This window comes from Mus pahari, chromosome 6, assembly GCF_900095145.1.
Source record: "Mus pahari chromosome 6, PAHARI_EIJ_v1.1, whole genome shotgun sequence".
NCBI classification, from domain to species: domain Eukaryota; kingdom Metazoa; phylum Chordata; class Mammalia; order Rodentia; family Muridae; genus Mus; species Mus pahari.
The window spans coordinates 77,745,597-77,767,422 of record NC_034595.1 but is presented as its reverse complement, the minus strand read 5'-3'; the positions used below and the strand labels follow the sequence as shown (position 1 = coordinate 77,767,422).

General features: G+C 41.2%; 1 protein-coding gene across 1 annotated transcript in view; it reads right to left on the bottom strand.

The window, feature by feature from the left end:
• Nucleotides 1–21,467, bottom strand: part of Psmb2 (proteasome subunit beta 2) — a 33,950-nt gene extending 12,483 nt beyond the window's left edge. The window contains exons 1-3 of the mRNA XM_021200723.2: nt 21,270–21,467; nt 14,667–14,789; nt 11,229–11,299 (exon numbers count right to left, since the gene is read on the bottom strand). Coding sequence (XP_021056382.1) covers nt 11,229–11,299; nt 14,667–14,789; nt 21,270–21,360 — 285 coding nt within the window. The 5' untranslated portion in view covers nt 21,361–21,467. The remainder of the gene's footprint in view (nt 1–11,228; nt 11,300–14,666; nt 14,790–21,269) is intronic.
• Between the last annotated feature and the right edge of the window lie 359 nt (nt 21,468–21,826).

Sequence of the window (21,826 nt, the reverse complement as noted above, 5' to 3'; positions counted from 1 at the left end):
CACTGAGGAAGACACAGCACTGAGGAAGACACAGCACTGAGGAGACACAGCACTGAGGAGACAAAGCACTGAGGAAGAAGACACAGCATTGAGGAGACACAGCACTGAGGAAGACAGTCAATGTCTTTTGGCCTCTACCCACATGATCACATACACATAAATTAAGGGTGATGGTGGCGAATGTCCTTAATCCCAGCACTTGGAAGCAGAGACAAGGGGATCTCTGTGAGTTTGAGGCCAGCCTGGACAGCTAGAACTACACAGAGAAACCTTGTTTGGGGGAAGAAAGAAAGGAAGGAAGGGAAGAGGAGAGGGAAGGAGGGAGAAAGAAGAGAAAGCAAAACAAAACAAAACACAGGTCTGGATTGATGGCTCAGTGGTTAACAGTGCATATTGTATTAGGTGCTGTGGAACATGACCTTTAACCCCAGCACTCAGGAGGCAGATGCAGGTGGATCTATGTGAGTCAGAGGCCAGCCTGGGCTACATAATACAACGAGTTCCTGGCCAACCAGGACTATAGAGGGACCCTTTCTTTAAATAGAGATAGGAGGGAGGCGAGAGGGAGAGAGACAGATGAATTCAGAGGTCAATTCCCAGCACCCATGACCACTCACAACTGTTCATAACTCTAGTTCTAGGGGATCCAGCATCTCTGGCCTCCAAGGCTAGTTACACTCCTCTGTACCTGCCCCCACATACACATAATGAAAAATATATAAATTTTGGCTCAGGAAGTGGCTCAGTGGTTAAGAACCCCTGTTGCTCTTAAAGAGGGTCTAGGTCTGATCCCAACACCAACATGGTGGCTCAGTCCCAGAGGATCCAATGCCCTCCTCTGACCTCTTCAGGAACCAGGTGCACATGTGGTATACAGATACACATGCAGGTGAAACATCATATGCATTAAATAAGTAGGTCTAAACGACATTTAAAATAAATCAAATCTGGGGCTGGAGAGATGACTAAGAGCACCCATTCTTGCAAAAGACCCAGTTTCAATTCACAGCAGTCACACAGCTGTTTATATCACTTGTAATTCCAGTTACACAGAATCTGACGACCACTGCTGACTTCCATGGGAACCAGGCATACATGTGGCACACATACATAATACAGAAAAATAAACTAGCCACACACATAAAACAAAAAAATCTTAAAAACTAAAACCAGCTGGGTGGTGGTGGCAGAGGCAGGTAGATCTCTGAGTTTGAGGTCATCCTAGTCTACACAGCAAGTTCCAGGATAGCCAGGGCTACAAAGAGAAACCCTGTCTTGAAAGAAACAAAAGCAGCTTCAAGCCAAAGACATAAACCATTTGGGTATAGCTTTAGTGGTTCAAATTTTCCCTAGCATGTATGAGGCCCTAGGTTTACTCTCTAGTAACTCCATGTCTATAAATGTTTGTGCTACACTGAGAACAAAGGAAGTAATACACTTCCAATGACATAATCACGCCATGAGGAGTCACTGTGCGAACCTGAATTAAAAGTTCCTAGAAGAGAACAGTAAGTACTAAATAAATCTGAATTGTATGAGTAAAAAAAAAAAAGGAAAGAAGAAAAAATTAAGTAGCATATAATTTCAATATTTTAAGAAAATTGGACTTTAAAGTTTACCATACAAAATGTTATCTATTTTATTTCTCTAAAGCCATTGCTAAGCTCAAGTTGGGTTGATTCTATTAAAAGCTGTAACCTTACTGTAATTAGAAGTTGAGAAATTTAATGAGTTGAAATGCAACATGGCACAGATGCCTTATTATACCAACTAGTTAACACAGTATTTGTTTTCTACATTAATTTTACTTGCTAATCAAAAATACTGCTTTCTCCCAAATAACATCAAAATAAAATTGCTGACCCTGCAATGGCAAAACCACCAAATGCTTGCAGCAAGGCCGCCTGGATCCTTTCTCAGGAACCAGGAGTTTCTAGGACAAATGCCGGGTTCCACGTACATTCAAGTAGTTCCTAAAACCTAAATGCAGAAACCATGCTTTGCTACAGACACACACAACACCGGGCACATATTAGATGTCTACACTGAGCATGTCCATGATATCTAGGAATGCTGAATGTGTAACAGATCCATCTGAGTTAACAGACATTATGGTCTCCTGGGAGAGAATACTTAGAATATATATGGTTGTCGTTTTCAGATGTAACAGTGTAAATGAAAGTAACAATGAATTCCTAAGGAAAAAAGACTAGTTAGGAACCATTCTGTGCGAAGAGTGTTCCCTATCAACACCTCATGTCCAATTTAAGTATGCTACAGCCACAGTGGATATGTGGGCTCATAATTCCCCTATTACCTCAATTCTTTCCTCAAACAGCCCAAAGAGCAGCCAATAATCTAACAACAGCTTTTCAGAAAGCCCCACTGCTTTTTTGTTTTGTGCTTTTAGATTTATTTATTCCTATTTTGTGTCTGCGGCATGCATTTATGTATATTGGATATACGCCTGGTGCCCAAGGAGGCCAGCAAAGGGAATTAGAGCCACTGGAACTGGAGTTACAGATGCTTGTGAACTCTGATACAGATGCTGAAACCTGGGTCCTCCTTAACCACTCAGCCTTACTCACCAAACCACAGACTTTTATATACTAAGAGAATGTGTCATCTATTCACATTAAAAAAAAATCAGTAATATCCTAATTTGTACACTGAACCCTATTACTTAAAATAGAGAGAATTACGAGCAAGTGTCTCTTGCTGCCCTGAACACCCGCCAGCACTAACATTCTCTCACATACCCTGCTCTGTGCTTCCAGTTTTCCCTTCTGCTTTGAAAGCACAGGTTACCTCTGTCCCCAGAACACCCCATGTACACTTTCAGTTTGCAGGACAAGTGATGGTTACACTTCTCCATTTCCCCCACCTGAAGGCACATACTCAACTTTGTGCCTGTTTCCTCAGCCCCAAAGACAGTGCAGGCTGGAGAACTGCTGAACGAACGACTACCAGTGATTAAAGAGCATCTCAGCTCTAAAACCACCCCTATTCAAAGGGAACAGAAAGGGAAGTAAAAGATTCTAGTACTACATTACAGTTACTCAGAGATTACTATATTGGGGTTGGGGATTTAGCTAGGTGGTAAACATTTGCCCGGCAAGCACAGGCCCTAATTTTGATCCTCAGCTCCCTAACATACACACACACAAACACACACACACACACACACACACACACACACACACACACACAGAGGCAATTAGCACACAGGATTTATAACCTGCCTCTTCCCTTTCTTCTTTCCAGTCTGTTATTTATATTTACCAGAGTGTTAACTTCTCATTTTTAACTTAAAAATGCTATGCTTCCTTGTTTAGATTCTTTTGTCTTTTCACAAATTATCCTTTTATGAATAACATGTAAACACATAAAACTTATATGTATAGCTTAAGAAGTAAAAAAGCCAACCCTTCCTCTACTTTGAAGCCCTTTTCACTGTTTACATGCATTTTTTGGCAGACAATAAAAAGGGTTTTGGGACCAGTCCTTACATTCATAACACTATGTGCTTCTGCAAAGATAGAGAGTCACCAAGAAGCCAGGGCTTATTGTGCTTCTGTCTGAGTGTTAGGGTTTGCCCACAAGTGTGCCTACCCTGACCAGGGCACTGGTTTAAAGTAATCTTAAAAGGTAGGGGTACACTGGTATTTCTAACGGTAAACCCTGAAAACTAAAGCACGTTCTTACTAAGCAGACACAACATTCTGCTCCTCTAGCCTTACGTCAAACCTTCAAAGGAAATCACACGTCATTTTTTACAGACTTAAGTTTTAAAACAATATAAATTTAAACCAATTACCCATATTATTTCACCTCCATTGTGCTTAGGAAAGATATTTTAGGTGAAAAGTTGGCATTATGGGATTGTACAATTCCAGCCATCCAATAGGCTTATCCCTTTCAGCCAGAACAGGGGCTCTCTCTGCTCACAGCAGGCATCCAACAGGGTAGCACATATATGCTCTCTGAGTGAGAAAGCAACACCTTCTCACATACAACCCCCTGGAGAGAGATGGGGAGGGGAGGGGAGGGCTTTACACCTGCAAACTCCTAACTCTATCAGCACTGGGGCTGGGAAAAACACCACATAATTTTTTTTTTTTTCTTTTTTAAGAAGGAGGGAAAAGGGTTTTCAAATAAAGCCAGTAGCTTCAGAGAAGAATCTTTTGAAGCCATTTTCTTTTCCTTAGGAGCCAGTAGGCATAATGACTCAACAAGCACTCTTTGTCTTCTTAATGGACTTAGTCCAGCCCTAATGACTACATAAGCAAACTACTTAAAGGACAGCTGTCAGAATTTTCACTCTGGTAAAAAAAAAAAAAACACTATAAGCATAGTGTTATCATATTAATTAAGGTACCTCAACTTCAAGGCACACCTGTCCCTGGGCCTTTGGATAATCAAAATGACCACTAAAAATAGAACAGTAGTATCTCCAATGGGGCAGACAGGAGCCATCCCCAATCCTAGGAGACTGCTGTGACCTGAGATATACGTATGTTTTGCAGTTACAAATGAGTACCTATCTAAATGGAGTCCTGTTCCAGCTTTTAGTCTGTCCTGCCGATGTCACAAACACACTCCTGACCCACAATGAAAGTCCAGTCAGCCGACTGAGGCGATTGGGGGAGAAAACTACTCCCCGCCAGCAGAAAACTGCTGCTTGCACCAAAAGTCCAGGAATTGATTAACATCTTCAATTTTGTTTTTCTCTCCAGTTTCCCCATCACCAAGAGTAAGCCAGCTCTGTCTGTCAAGATGCCCAGGCTGTGTGGCAGTGGTGTCAAAGGCTGCCACTTGCTCCAAGGCATTGCCATCTGCAACAGCACAACATTTTGTCTCCGGAAAATAAACACATCTGCCTTTGCCAGTGTCCTCCCACTGTGCCACCCATCTGGAGCAGGTGAGCTGGAAGGCAAGCCTGGGCATGGCAAGATGGGGGCGAGCGGGGAAGATGAGGCCTCAAGGGAGATGGCACAGAGAGGAAATGGCAGTGCTTCGTCATGTCACATCCTGCTAAACACATTTGCCAAAAAAGCACAAGAAATTACCCTTGTTAGTGATATTTTAATCACATGTAACAAATGCTTGGTTGGGTTTAGAGGATAAGACTTGCAAAGTCAAGGTTCCACCTGGTCCAGCTGTTCACTGGGTCACATGACCCAAGGATGCCAATAAACAGGGGATGGTCTCTGCACCAGCCACATAAGGCATGGAGAGAATAACTTCAGTGCAGAAGTCTCACAGCAACAGGATTCTTTTAGAAGGGAGCTCTCTGTACCTGTGCCCCTACTTACCAAAAACAAATACACTCATATGCAGAGTAGAGATAAGTAGTAATCACTTCTAAAGTGACTGATTGTCTTTCCTACATTTCTCTTCCTTTCACTGAAAAAACTACATCAAGTGTTGACATCAGATCTTTATGTTTATTTTCTTGGAACCAGGATTAAACCTAGGGCTCAGCTAAGTAGATTCACGCTCTATTGCCGAGCAACACTCCCTACCACTAGCCCTTTAGATCTGCGATCTGATCCAATCAGCTGCGGCTCTCTCAGCACTTTCAACTGGCTCATAGTAGAGCAGGTCTAAACCTCCCATGGCAGATTTTAACTATTAGATTTTAAACTACAGGAGGAAAAGAAAGGTGAAGTCCTTTTTTCAGATTAAACTTTTACATGTAATTCCTGCATGTGAAAGATGAAAGGAGAGTCAATATGTGTGAACAAGCTGAGGTTTTATCACGCTAGGCTTTCCTGGTAAGCGTTCAAAGGCAATTTACAGAACTAGAGCTGAAAACCAGTATGTCAAGCTTGATACTTTTCATTATTTTTATTGTTTATTTGCTAAGCATTCATGTGTGTGTGTGTGTGTGTGTGAAAGAGAGAGAGAGAGAGAGAGAGAGAGAGAGAGAGAGAGAGAGAAACACACATGCGTGTGCACCACTCCCCCCAAAGGCTTATGAATCATGTCAGAAAACATTCTAGGAAAGCACTGACCATTCAGTAGCAGTAGTAAAGCCTGGAAGAGTCCACACTACAGAGGCCAGCATCCTGCTGAAGGTTCAACACAGAATTCCATAGTCCCCAAGGACACTAGAGTGGGCTGGTTCATACCTCAACCTCTTATCACTGACAAGAGATCAAGGGGATCAGATAATACAATCATATAAATAATGCCACAGTGGGGCCAGCAGGCAAAATGACTCGATGGGATGGTTTGCTACCAAGCTTAATAATCTGAGTTCAATCCCTGACCCAAATGATGAAAGAACTGACTCCCAAAAGTTCCCTCTGAGCTCCACAGCTATGTCATGGCATGTATATGCATATGTGCACACACAAATGTTGGTGCTTGGAGTGTAGTGGCTCAGTGATAGAGCATGTAGTTAGCATGCCTATGGCTAATTAAACCCCAAAACTAAGAAACACAACTTTCTTACTAAAAAAAAAAAAAAAATCCATTAGACACCTTCCTGGACTTTCTTATTTAATAAAATGTATTGAAATATTTGATTAGGTCCTAGGTTCAATAATGGTGGCAGATGGCATGGGAGGGAGGGGTTAATTAATTGGAATTTAAATAGCCCTTTATAGTTAGTGGTTCACACATACTGAGTAAATCTAGAACAAATCTTAACATGGAACAGATGTTCAATGTTAGTTTATTTCTACATTGTCCATTAATACTAGTAAATTCCTACAGCCCCCACTTTAATATCTTATCAGTTCAATTAAAATAATTCAACAATTAATCCCCTATAAAGATAACACAGCCATTAAATTGCTTAAACCAAACAATAAAAACAAAAAAATCATAAAAACAAAAAAATCATCCAATCATTACATGTTTTATATAATGTACAACGAGCTTTGCATGACTGTTTTAATCCTTATAATAATCCTATGAAGTACTATTATTTTGTAAATAGGAAAGCTGAGCTTAGAATTAGTTCAAAGACATATATAAAGTTAGCAATTGTCCGAACACTATTTAACCACATTCCCAATTGCCTCCATTTTATATAAGATTGATTATACACTCTGTAGTAAATGTCCTCCAACCTGATACCACCAGTAAGCAAGAATAAGCAATCGCAAGGGCATGCATACACACAGAGTGAATGAAGTCACACACTCAGGGCTATAGACATCTACATGAAAGTTCATATACATAAAATCTGGCTAACTCAAAATATGTATCACGTGCCAATCAATGTTACCATGTAAATATACCAAACATAGTGACGTTATATTAGGAATATATAAAACGATTATCATTTCTCTCTCTCGTTAGAGATGGCTCGACAGTTAAGAGCACTTGCTGCAGGCAGACATGGTGGCACACGCCTTTAATCCCAGCACTCGGGAGGCAGAGGCAGGCGGATTTCTGAGTTTGAGGCCAGCCTGGTCTACAGAGTGAGTTCCAGGACAGCCAGGACTACACAGAGAAACCCTGTCTCGAAAAAAAACAACATCAAAAAAAGAGCACTTGCTGCTCTTTCAGAGGACCTGAGTTCTCTCCTTAGCACCCACATTATCCAGCTCATGAGCATCTGTAACTCTAACCACAGGGAATCCAATGCCCTCTTCTTGCCTCCCTAGGTACCTACTACACACATGTAGAAGCATGTGCACCCACACATGCACATATACATAAAACTAAAACTCTAAAGTACAAATTCTTATTTTACAATCTACTTTGATAAGAAACTAGAAGAACAAAGAAAAGCAGCACAAGGCAGAGGCAGTCAACACTTAAAGAGTTCCTTGCCATTGTCTGCAAAGGACATTTACTTGTTCAAAACATCAAACATCTCTGTTACTGGAGATTACGTAGATTCACTACATTTGCATGAAGCAAATTTCCACTTTTATCTCATTTCTAAAAGGAAATTAATTCATTTAAAGTCTGCAGCATTTAATGGTAAAGCTTTTATTATGCCCAAAGCTGGAATTCTTATTCCAGTTCTGCTTGGTAAATCAGAGGAACGTTCTCCAAAGGGAGCCATTACACAGACACTCCTTCACTAATTCAGGCACTCCTGGGTGGTAGGAAATCTAGTATTTGACCCACAATTCTCCCTCAAGGATTAAATAAAAGATCCCAAATTTTTCACCCAGATCAAAATAATGTATGTAAATCTGTCTGTTCCTTGCAATTCATTATGTCTATGATTTCTTCTCAAATATAATGATCACTTGCATGAACATAGGGCACAGACATACATTCAGGCAAAAGATACACAGTAAAAAATTGTTTATAGATCATTAAGACTGCAAAGCACTTGATCAAAGCTAGCAGTGGGGCAGATCCTACTTAGTGAGATGCTTGGGGTCTAATATTAGGCACTGGAAAATAAGTGCTTTAGAGATCTACAGTAGGTCTGGAGAGGTGGCTCATTGGTTAAAGAGTCCTGACTGCTCCCAACATCCATGTCACACATGGCTGATATTTATAAATATCAGGTGGTTCCCAACCTGCTATTTATAACTCCAGCTCTGGAGTGATTCAGTGTCATTGGCCTCCTTAGGCACATGCACTCCTATGCACACATTCATACACAGATACACAAACACATCTTTAAAACTAAGTCTTCTAAACAATCGATAGCAAGCAGGTTTATAAAAACTTAATATTTGTTCTGATGACACATGATTAAGTTTAAGAAGGCAGATGAGACCCCAATCACCAAGAGCACTAATTTCTAAACTGCTACTGAAAAATCAAAGAGTCGACCTTAAGGCAAACAGTCAAATCACGGTCCAATTACCATCGCTTTGTCTGACCTGCTATGTGCCCTGAACTAGTCCCTCTGCCACTTTATGCTTTTCACTGAATCAGCAAGAGAATCAACTACAATTTGTCTCAGTGGAATAGTGAGTAGATTAAATTATTAAGCAAAATGCTTTGGGCAAAAGTCACATGAAAGTTAAATATTATGATTTACAAACATTCATTTTCCTGGCACTCCTGTGGGGTTAGGAAGTTATCTGGATATCATAGATGAATAAATAGACAGATGGGGTAAGGTCACGTGGTGAGGCTCTATTTACTTAGCCCCCGTGGAGAAAACATACACCCTCGACAATCACTTGAAATTTCTTGGTACATCCTACACAATCTTTAAGCATTTAATCTTTACATGCGATATACTATGATATACAAGACTAGAATAAAAAAGATAACTCTCCATACTTTGGCTAAACAGTCACAGAAGATATACCTTCATTACCGTGTAGGGACCTTCAGCTACAGTTCAACAAAAATAAAAACACTTCAAAAATGTTTGGCACTTTCTTTACAAAATGTAACATATTACCATATAAACCAGCAATCATACTCCTTAGAATTTACCCAAAAAACTGCAAAAATATCTAAAGAAATCCCAGATATAAACCGCCTCAAACCGGAAGCAATTAAGATATCCTTCAGTAGGAAAAAGATAAACTGCAGTACACTTAAACAAAGGAATACAAATCAGTACTAAAGAAATAACCCAGCTGGGTAGTGGTGGTACATGCCTTTAATTCTAGCACTATGGAGGCAGAGACAGGCAGATCTCTATCAGTTCAAGGATAGCCTGGTCTACAGAGAAAGTTCCAGGACTTTAGCCAGAGTTACACGGGAGAACTTTTAAGTTATTTGTGCATACTCCTGCATGTAGGTGCATGTACACGAGTGCAGGTCCTGAAGAAGCCAGTGGCATCAGATCCCCTGCAGCTGTGCAGACTACTGTGCACTGAGTAACACGGGTGCCAGGGACTGAACTCAAGTCTTCTGCAATGCAGCAAGAGTACTTAACCAGAGCCACTATGTGAAGGAACTTTAAATCATGTCACCAAGAAGCCGACTCCAACTCTATGCTCTGATAGTCTGAGAAGGGAAACCATGCAAACAGTAGGAGGGTTAGATGCTACCAGGGTTCAGCAGATGAAGGGAATGGGTGGGGTACAGAGGACATTCAGGGCAGTGAAATATTCTACATGATATAGATGGATTTAGGTCCTTACACATTTATCTAAACTCACAGAATGCATGCCTCTTGAGTAAATCTTTTTTTTTTTAAGATTTATTTATTATTATACATAAGTACACTGTAGCTGTCTTCAGACACACCAGAAGAGGGCGTCAGCTCTCTTTATGGGTGGTTGTGAGCCACCATGAGGTTGCTGGGAGTTGAACTCAGGACCTTTGGTAGAACAGTCAGTGTTCTTATTCATTGAGTCATCTCACAAGCCTGAGTAAATCTTAATATAAACTATAAACCCACGCTGTCAATATAGGTTCATTAATTGTAGAAATATATCACTCTGGTAGATGCTGATAATACAGAATGCTATATATGTGTATCTGGGCTGAGTTTATAAGGGGAAAATATTTGTGTTTTTCTCTAATTTTGCTGTGAGCCTAAAATTGCTGTGAAAAAATAAATAAAGTCTCTGGGATGGGGGTAGTTTATCACAGTCCTTCATGTTAGTACAACACAACAAACAAAATTAAAAAAAAAAAAAAAAAACCCCACCTTTCTTTTGGGCCAGAGAGACAGTTCAGCAAGTAAAGGCAACAACTGCCAGCAAGCCTCCCCCACCTGAACTTGATCCCTGTAGGCCATACAGTGGACGGCAAGAACCAGCTCTTGTAACTTCTTCTACCTCGATACCCACCCCACCCCACGAGCAAAATATATGTTAAAACACTTTTAATTTTGTTCTTATAATAAGGCATATTTGGCCTGTAGAGATGGCTCAGTGGTTAAGAGCACTGACTGCTCTCCCAGAGGTCCTGAGTTCAATTCCCAGCACCCACATGGTGGCTCACAACCATCTGTAATGGGATCTGATGCCCTCTTCTGGTGTGTCTGAAGACATCAATAGTGTACTTATATACATAATAAGATAAATAAAAATCTAAAAAAACAAAAAACCAGAGGGATATTTTCATTGAATAGCCTGGGCTAGCCTAGAACTAGCTCTGTAGCCTGGGCTGGCCTGGAGTTCATTAGCCTTCACTAGCCTCCCAAGTGACAGACTTAGATTGTAAAAAGCAACAATACCCAAGGAGAAAACAAACCAAGGGGACTAAAAGGGAATGATTAGCAGTGGGAAGAGCTGAGGAAAGTCAAACATGCCCAAACCACTATTCACATCAGGCAGGGTGTGAAAGCATGGCTTTCTGCTGTTGCCAAAGGCTGGCCGCGAGCTGCTTACCCGACTCCGAAGACAGTCAGCCAGGTTCCGCCGTGTGAAGTTAGCTGCTGCTGTAGGGGACAATTCATATCCTGGTACAAGACATAAAGAGTTACACTTGAAGGGAAGCAGAAGGCAGCAACAGCCTTCACCCCAATCACGTCTCTATATATTGTCTCTTTAGAGACAGGTCTTAACCTTGAGCTCTTCCTGTTTCTGTCTTCTAAATGCTGTGATTACAGGTGTATACCACCACACCTAACCTAACTATAAAACTGTGTTCGTTATTAAAAGTCATCTTTATTTATTTATGTTTTTTGAAACACGATCTCATGTAACTGGAGTCTCCAGTCATCAGGCTGGCCTCAAACTCATTATACAACTGAGGATAGTCTTGAACTCCTGATCCTTCTACCTCCATCTTCTAAACTGTACTTAATAAAGTAACTGACTTAAGAGTCTTTAAGGGATAATTTAAACAAACACAATTTTTCTTTAGGCACTGACTTTTAGCACCTAAATCACATGTAACAAGTGACTCTTCCTATTCTTCTTAGTCACTCAGCAGTCTCTCAGTCAACCAACGAGACAGCACCACACCTCAGAAGCATCGGCAGACCCTTCACCCTGAGTGTGTGTTAGGTTTCTGACTGGCAGGGTCTTGATCACCCATTAATTTTCTACAGTATTAAGCACAGTGCTTAACATTGATAAGAAAGACCTTCAAGGGCCAGGTGTGGTGGCGCACACCTTTAATCCCAGCACTTGGGAGGCAGAGGCAGGTGGATTTCTGAGTTTGAGGCCAGCCTGGTCTACAAAGTGAGTGCCAGGACAGCCAGGGCTACACAGAGAAACCCTGTCTCGAAAAAAAAAAAAAAAAGAAAGAAAGAAAGACCTTCTAAAACATTTAGGCAATTGGGAGAATAATGCTAAATATGCTGCCTAAAACTAGGTATGAATGGATGTTAATTTAGTCATTTTATGTAAGTAACCATATAAAACTTAAACCTAAGCTATATTCTAAGTCTTTATGTTTTCCAAAAAGGGTTTCTCTGCCTAGCCTGGGCTGTCCTGGAACTTAAGCTGTAGACCTGACTGGTCTCTAACTCAGAGATCTGCCTGCCTCTGCCTCCTGAGTGCTGGGACTAAAGGTGTGCGCCATCACGCCTAACTCTAAGGCTTTTTTGATTTATTTTTACTTCCTGTATGAGTGGTTTGCCTCAATATACCTGTACCACTTGTGTACCTGGTGCCAAAGAGGGTGTCAGATCCCCTGGAATGGAGTTACAGATGGTTGTAAACCATTATGTGGGTAGTGGAACCAAACTCTGGTACTCTGCTAAAGCAGCTCAAGCCATCTCTCCATGCTTCAAAAGAATGCTTTTAAATGTACAATGTCTTATAATTACAAAGAACTTTAAGTTCATAAAGAATTTTTCTCTTTTGTGCAGTGCTAAGATTACACCTAGGGCTTCAGCCAGACACTCAGCCAGTACTCTGCCCAAGAGCTATATCCCCAAGCCAGTCAAAACCTTTTCTTTCTTCCCCCCTTTTTAAATCTTAAACCTAGATTTTTTTTTTAAAGATTTATTTATTTATTATATTTAAGTACACAGTCACTGTCTCCAGACACCCCAGAAGAGGGCATCAGAACTCATTACAGATGATTGTGAGCCACTATGTGGTTGCTGGGATTTGAACTCAGGACCTTCAGAAGAGCAGTCAGGGCTCTTAACACTGAGCCATCTTTCTAGCCCTTCTTTTGTTTTTTTTTTAAGACAGGGTATCTCTGTGTAGTTTTGGCCATCCTGAAACTCACTCTGTAGACCAGGCTGGCCTTGAATTCCCAGAGATCCACCTGCCTCTGCCTCCCAATTGCTGGGATTAAAGGCTTGTGCCATCACTGTCTGGCTATTTTGTTTTGTTTCTTGAGCCAGGGTCTCATGCAGCTCTCACACCCTATGTGTAGCTGAACTGCTGAATTTGACCTTTAACCTTTGATCCTCCTGCCCCCATCTTCCAAGTGCTAGGATTACAGGCATGCACCACCACTCCTCATCAAAACATGTTCATTAATATAAATATAATCCCATTTTAGATAAAGAAGATAAAGTCCCAGAGAAGACAAATGACTTGTTATATGTGATACTGTAAAGCCATGGAGCTGAAGAGATGGCTCAGCAGTTACGAGCAGAACCTGCCCTTCCAGATGATCTAGGTTTAATTCCCTAAACCCAGAACCCTCTGTAATTCCAATTCCAGAGGATCTTCTGGCCTCTATGGCCACCATGTGATACACCAACATGTGTGCAGGGGAAACACCTACACACATGAAATAAAACAAAGAACTTGAAAAAAAATCTGATTTCTTGCATTCTATCATCAATATATCAGTGTTACAACAGAATGTTTGTAGAAAATTTTTAAGAACAAAACAATTAGAATTTAGGTTCTAGATTTTTGTTTTGGTTTGGTTTTCTGAGACAGGGTTTCTCTGTATAGCCCTGGCTATTTTGAAAACTCAATTTGTAGACCAGTCCCGTCTAAAATTCAGGAGTTGTATACCTGCCTCTATTTTTTTTTTTTTTTAAGTAGGTAGGAAGAGTTAAATGAAAAACTGTGATCCCATCAACCCAACAGTAAATAAGACTGTCAGTAAAGAACACCTGTCTTAAGCCGGCCGTGGTGGCGCACGCCTTTAATGCCAGCACTCGGAAGGCAGAGGCAGGCGGATTTCTGAGTTTGAGGCCAGCCTGGTCTACAAAGTGAGTTCCAGGACAGCCAGGGCTATACAGAGAAACCCTGTCTTGAACTCCCCCATCCCCCAAAAAAAGAACACCTGTCGTTAGTTCAAAATTAAACATATACCAGGCAGCCGGGCGTGGTGGCTCATGCCTTTAATCCCAGCACTCAGGAAGCAGAGGCAGGCGGATTTCTGAGTTCAAGGCCAGCCTGGTCTACAAAGTGAGTTCTGGGACAGCCAGGGCTATACAGAGAAACCCTGTCTCCAAAAAACCAAAAAACCAAAAAAAAAAATATATATATATATATATATATATATATACCAATGGCTACAGACTGAATAGTATCCTCCAAAAATTCATAAACTAAAGTCCTAATCATAGGCCCTCAAACTGTGACTGTAACTAGAGATAGTATACAATGAGACAATTAAGTCAAAAATGTGGTTATGAGGGTGAGCTCCAATCCAATGTGAATGGTGTCCTTATAAGAGGAGATTTGGATAGAGAATACAGAGGAAAAGTCATGGGGGAAGATGGTCCCCTACAAGCCAAGGAGAAAGTTTCAGAAAAATTCTACTCGGCTAACTCCTTAACCTCACAACTGTAGCCGTTAGAGCTATGAAAGGGTTCTGTTGTTTAAACTGCCCAGGCTATTGGACCTTGTATGGTGACCCTAGAAAACTAATGCACCAGCCAAAGCTACCCTCTTACCCACCATTCCGCATTTTATAAAGCTGCACGTTTTTCTGGATATATTCTGCAAACTGTACAGTGTCTCCAGCCTCTCCGACACAGAGGAGTAAGATTTTTTCACTCATCTTAAACATCTTGTCATGATCTGCTCAAAGGAAAAGAAATTCATATTAGAAACTTTGACACAGAAACTAAAAGCTATTTATATATGTAATTATGAACAGGCCTATTAAGTACTATACTGAAGAACTTTACCAGTCATTGTTATTATAAGACTTTAATACGAGCCAACAGGTTAACTGGATATTTTATTAATGTTAATTTATATTGGAAATTATATATGAAAGCACACTATTCAAGATACAATTGTGGGAAAAGGTAGGGCTGGAAAGATGGCTCAGCAGTTAAGAGTGCAGCTACTCTTGTAGAGGACCCAGGTGATTCCCAGCACTGACATTAGGTTCACAACCATCTCTAACTACAGTTCCAGGAATCCCGTACCCTCCTCTGACCTCAGAGAGTATTGCATACATGTTGGATACAGACATACATGCACCTATACACATAAAAATAGATATTTTTTTTTAAATTACAATTTGGGGCTATAGGTGTATCTCAGTGATATAGCATATGCTGAGTGTGTGTGGAGCCCAGAGTTCAATCTCTACCACTTACTTACTTAATTAATGAAAAAAAATAAAATTTAAGCTTGGCTTTAATCCATGCAATCTGGTATTGCAGGATATTTGATCACACTACGAACCCCGAGATTATGTTATTTAATTAAAAAAAAAAAAAAAAAAAACTGTTTCTAGTTGTGGTGTGACTCAGCCCTTAGAAAACACATTTAATTCCTCTGGCTGGAATACAGACACACCTTTAATCCCAAACAATGAAGGTAAAGTTAGTTTGTAGAAGGAAGCACCCATGCTTGAAATTGATGTCTAACTCAGTGGCAAAGTGGCAAACCAGACAAAGACTTGACAGAATAGGATACGCTGAACTCTCAAGAGAAGGGAAAAGGAAAGAGAAACTACTTAAGAGAGCAGAAAGGGTGGAGGGGGGTTGGGGATGGGGAGAAACAGTTTTACCAGGACAATTATAGAGACAGGTTGAAGAGAGAGCAAGCTAGACACAAGTAAAAACAGAACAAGCCAGAAGAGTGTACAGAGGATAGAAGATCCCAGGATTAGGCCTAGATTGGCAGACAGAGGCAATTACAAAAGATACATTTACACTCTGGAAGCAAAGACAGGCGAAGCCCTATAAGCTTGAGGCCAGCTTATTCTACATAGTATGCTACAGGGCAGCCAGAGCTGCACAGTGAGACTTTATTTCAAAAGACAAAATCAAACAAGCAACAAAACCAATGTAAGACCACTTAGAATACAGGGAATGGAAGGTGAGAGAAGCGGAAAGGATCCAGGGTATAGTGATTATCTAGAGGCACAAGAGTTAAGTGCAAAGTTCTGAAACATTACTACTAGTACAAATGTTATATACACATAAAAACAGTGAAAAGAATGAATTTTACAGTTAAAGAACCTTCTCAAGAAAGAAGAAAAAAATATCAGCTGAGAACCCAAATTACTTTATAAAGTAAACCAGCTGCATATCAAAAGGAAAAAAGAAAATTGGTTGCCAAAGCAGACACTTTAAGGAATGTGCTAACAGTGAACTATCTAAATAACTAATGAAAACCATAATACTCTAGCCTTATCTAGCTAAACCAGACTTATTCCGATTAAACAGAGAGATGCTCGGGTTGTAACTGTTGCCTGGGGAGGAGACGCAGCATTGGTCTGCAGCTTCAGAGGAAAGCTTTCTCTTCCCACCCTACCCGACTTCACGTCTCACTTTTCTAATAGTGCTGAATAATCTCCCCTGGGAGACATGTCCTCCTGCGTGAAAGCTTTTGAAATGTCAAAATCTCTTAATAGGATTTAAGGAACAAATGCAACTATCAAATACTTTGCAAGTGTTGGGGAGTTGTAGATAGTAATAATGTGGATATGTGGACTGGAGGTGGGCTCACAAATAAAACATGCCTACAGAGAATGTTGAATTGCCTTAAAATTACCAAGTAAACAAATTTTCATGTTATACATTCAAATACTGTTAGTTTGAAAATCTGTTCGAAAAGGAAGATTCATTTAGACACATGTTGCAAAGAAAAAGACCAGAAGGGTATATATTCTAAATTCTTGACAGTGGCAAGAATCTGAACGATTTTTATTTCCTTCCTTTACTTATCAGTATTTTCTAAATCTCTATAGTTAACAAGTTTCATTTTTGTAAGAAAAATTACTTAAAAGTTTGCATTGTTTTTAAGGGGAAAAAAAGCAGACAGGCAATACGGCTCAGCAGGTGAAGGCCTGCCCCACCCCCAACCCAATCCCCAGAACCTACACAGTAAACAGACAGAAATGACTCCTCCAAGTTGTCCCCTGACTGCCACACATGTGCTGCGACAAGACTGTGTGCATATACACACTAAATATTGGAGCAAAAGTAATCTTTTAGGGAGAATAAGTTTTATGTCACACTTCATAAAAGAGGCTAAGATTCAAGGCAGCGAACTATTAATTATTAAATAAATGTAAACCAGGCCTACTTACTTAAACCGTGAACATGCTCAGTGAATAGCAAAAGGTAATGCCTCAGAACAAAACTGATGGATACTATGATCCTGAGTTGTACAAGAAGCTGCCTGTATAGCTGAGGAAGGTCTTCACTTGTCAATAAACTTACAAGATCCACAAACACACATAACCAAATGAGTATCAACATGCAATGCCATGCAGTCAAACTAACCAGAACCCACTAGACACCTGTTCTGGTCAGACACAGTGGGCACGTGATTTGCCTGTCTAAACTCTGGTTATCAACTATTTAAAATAGTGACACTATCACTTACCAATGTCTAACTCACAGATAAGGAAACTGTTACACTCAGCATTAGACAATGCAGTTTGTATCACATATATTGTAGGAATTCAGAATAGCAAGTTTCTGGAGTCATCAGAGGAACTTAAAAGTCATTCTGTTGCTGGGCAGGCAGTGGTGGTGAACACCTTTAGTCCCAGCACTAGAGAGGATGAGACAGCAAGATGTCTGTGAGTTTGAGGCCAGCCTGGTCTACAGAGTGAGTTCTCAGACAGCCAAGGCTACACAGAGAAACCCTGTCTCAGAGGGGAAAAGAGTCATTCTGTTTAGGCCAAGAGAAAAAAAGGCATGAAATGTGGCACATTTACAACCAAACTGAGAGCTGTATAAGCAAGCAGTTTTTAGAAAACGTCTTTTTCCTAATATCAACATATTTTCCCAAGTAGCATGATGAAAAATGACAACAGGCAGTGTGAACCAGTGTGGCGCTGCATGCCTAGAACTCCAGGTCTTGGAGGCTGTTACATGTATCAGGTTAGTCAGAGCTACATAGCAAGACTCCATTTCATAGAGCCAAGAAACCTTCCCCTAAGAGTATTTGTAAAAAATGTCTCCCTCAAAATTACTTCTGTTCAGCATTCTTAACTATTCCACACACATTCCCTCAGACAATTATAAACTCCTACCCTACGTTTTTCATACCAGAAAAAGGTTATTAGTTCAGTACAATTATTTACAACTCTTTTTCCAGAACTTACTCAAATCCATCTTTTTTCCCCATACCATAATCTTTTTGTTCTCTGTGCCTATTCTAACATCTTACTTCTAACATCATTAATTTAAAAACTAGCCTAACACTAACTAGTAATACTTCTAACACATAAAAAACATCTTGTATTTATTGCCTGGTTTTTTTCTTTGATGTTAGCTTTTTTTAGAGACAGACAGACAGACTCAGTATGTACTCCTACAATGTCTGTGAAACCAGGCTAGCCTCCAACTAGAGATCAGCATTCCTCTGTCTATGGGATGAAGTTATAGGGCTACATTATGTCTGGCTTTCCTTGTCTTGGCTTTTAGCTTTAACTAAGAGGTTGCATCCCAGGTAACATCTATGGATAAAGACATGGAGCATATCCTCCTTTTCAAAGTCATTCACAAATTCACTGTGAGGAAACAGAAGGCCCAGTAACTTGACAACCATTCCACCTATACTCTTCATGATAAAATCACCTGCTGTCAAAGCAATGGACAAATTTACTCTCAAAATAAACTTAATCCTTTGGAGACTGGCTTACAAACATAACTTCTACAAACTAATCATAAAATTTCATAAAGTCTCTTGAGAGACAATTAATACCATAGACATTTGATGTCAAGTCCTTCAGAAAGAACAGAAGGCAAGCGAAGCTCACAACATTCTCTCTATAGCCTCAGATGGGAGCACCAGGCTCGTACCAGATAGGTAGGTGCGTTTTCTTTGTGAAATCAGTTGTGGCAACTGTGTTTTTTCAGCTCTGACAACACATTTCAGGAAGCTCTGGATTTAATCATTTTTCTTCCTGGAATCTAGGATTAACTGCTATCCACCTGCAAAGCTTCCCCTAATCTCTATGACCAGAATCTCTCCCTCACAATTGATCCCTAAAAAGTCTCCTCTTCTTATTAACCCAAAGCTTGGTTGCTCTTGTCTCGACCCAGCAATCATTTTCTAGTTTGTGTTACAGTTATTTGAACACACATCTGGCTTTTACTAAATTACTGTGTGTGTGTCACTCACATGAGTGTATGGATGTACCTGCCTCACCAGAACAGAGAAGGACATTAGGCCATCCCTCACCTTATTCTCACGCAGAAGCTCACCCTTTGGGCTTGACTGACTGACTGCTCAGTGAGCTCCCAGGATCTGTTTGCTGCTCCCAAGTAGGGTTACAGGCACACAGCCATGCCTGTTTGATTTTTTTCCTTTTAAGTGAGTACTTGGAATTTAAATTCTTCATGCTTGCACAGCAAGCACACTGACCTACTCAGCTATCTTCCCAACTACACCGTATTCTTTCTTTTTTCTTCCTCTTTTCAGTCCCTAGCACTGTAAAGAACACAGAGAGGCGTGAAACTTGTCAAATGAACTTTTAATCCATTGAACAAAAGCTAGATATCTTTCAAACAGTAACATGCCTATGATCAATCATGAAAACACTCAGATTCTGTGGGCCAACTGTCACTATACAAGTAGTGCAGTTGTTAAGGGTAAAAGAGATCATTTTGCGTAACGTCTACTAACTTGTTTTTGGAGTGCTAAGACTGGGGCCTTGTATATGGTTGAAACATACGTTGACACTGAATTGCAGCCTCAGTCCCAACTTACACAGATTTGAACCTAGGTTCTAACGCCTGTAAGCTTAGAAACTTTTTCTTTGATAAGTTTTTAAAAAGTATTTATTTATTTGGGGACTCTCTCTCTTGTTCTGCACAGGTGCACATGTGCCACAGCACAGGTGTACAGGTTAGAGGACAACCTGCAGGAGGTTGGGGGTGGGGTCTCTTCCTCTGTCATCTGGGTTCTGGGACCAAACTCCGGTTGTGAAGCCTGGCCAAAAGCATCTTTACTACTGAGTTATTTCAACATCTCCTCAAGGAAGTTTTATACACACACACACACACACACACATATGTGTGTATACATATCTGTGTATATATACACATACATACACGCACATATATATACATATATGTATGCATGTGTTATATATATATATATATATATATATATATATATATATATATATGTTATATATATTCTGTCTCCAAAACTAACTCTACAAGAAGGGCACACAGTAGAGCCAATCTTTTTTTTTTTTTTTTTTTTAAGATTTTATTTATTTATTATATGTAAGTACACTTTAGCTGTCTTCAGACACTACAGAAGAGGGAGTCAGATCTCGTTAAGGATGGTGAGCCACCATGTGGTTGCTGGGATTTGAACTCTGCACCTTTGGAAGAGCAGTCGGGTGCTCTTACCCGCTGAGTCATCTCACCAGCCCCAGAGCCAATCTTTTAACAAATTAAAATATTAACGATAGACACACCTGATACATATATGCTTCAGTTTGTTAAATGTTTGTCTAATGCTAACTCGTTCACTCAATCCTCTCAACAAGTTTTGAGTTGGGCATTAGTAATCTGAGAGATAAGAAAATCTGGGCCCGGAAAAAAAATAACGTACAAAAAAATCATGAAGCAAATAAGGAGACTCCGTCTCTGTTGCATTCAACTACTTAACGACAAGTAAAACCTAGCAGCCGGGGAAAGCCGGAAGAGGCTCTGAGCTGAGCCACTGAAGACAGCGGAAGCAGCAGAGTGGAAATGCCAAACTCTGGGGTGTCTCACTCTCCCCAAGATCCCACCTTAGGGCGCCCGCAGACTATAACCTCTATCTGGGACGACCGAAACTTGCCAGAAATTCAGAGATCGGCGGCGCCGGGCACACACTGGCGCTCTCATAAACTGAATTTCCCCACGCCGAGCAACCCTCACCTAGCAAGCCTCATCTGACCTAGAATCCCAAGCCAGTGTCTGCCAGCTCCTCCGGCTTCTCAACCCTGCAGCGCCGGCAGGGCAGAGCACGCTGGGCTCCATCTTCCAAGCTGCCCAGAGGGAGGCCCGCGGTCCCCTTCCCCAACTCCCGCCGACTGCCCCTCCAGCCAGGCCCGCCGGGCCTTCCCCTGCACCTTCTCACCGTCCTTCATCTGGACAATATTGCTGGCGGCCACCCGGTCGGAAGCGACCAGGACATAGTCTGGGCCCTGGATGCCAATGAGGTACTCCATGGTGCCGGGAAGCTGGAGGCTGCAGAGGTCGCGGACAGAGGGACTTCCCGGGTAGGCGACCTCACCAGTGAGACAGCACACCGGGACAGAGCTGGGGGTGACGCAAGACGCGCGACCGCCCGGTCACTGGCGCGGCCCAGTGACGTGTCCTCTCGCGAGAGAGCGGGCGGGAGCTTGGGTGCTTTTCCGCACTGAGATTGCAGAGGGGGCTGGTCCAGGGGTGTGGTTTAGAACCGTAGGCGGGGCGATGCGGCGTTGCGTTTCCTTGGCTAGCGATTCGAATGTTAGAGTTTGTACGTAAAATCAAAGCGTACCCTGTCCTGTGTAAGAAGGGCCAGCACGTGTGGGTGCTACAGGGGAGGAGGTCTTCAGGTTTCTGGCTTTCATTTCCTTGCTCGTTAAACAAACGGAAAAAATTTCCCTGCGAGCCAGATTGAAGAACAGTCACCCCGAGCCATAGTTAAGG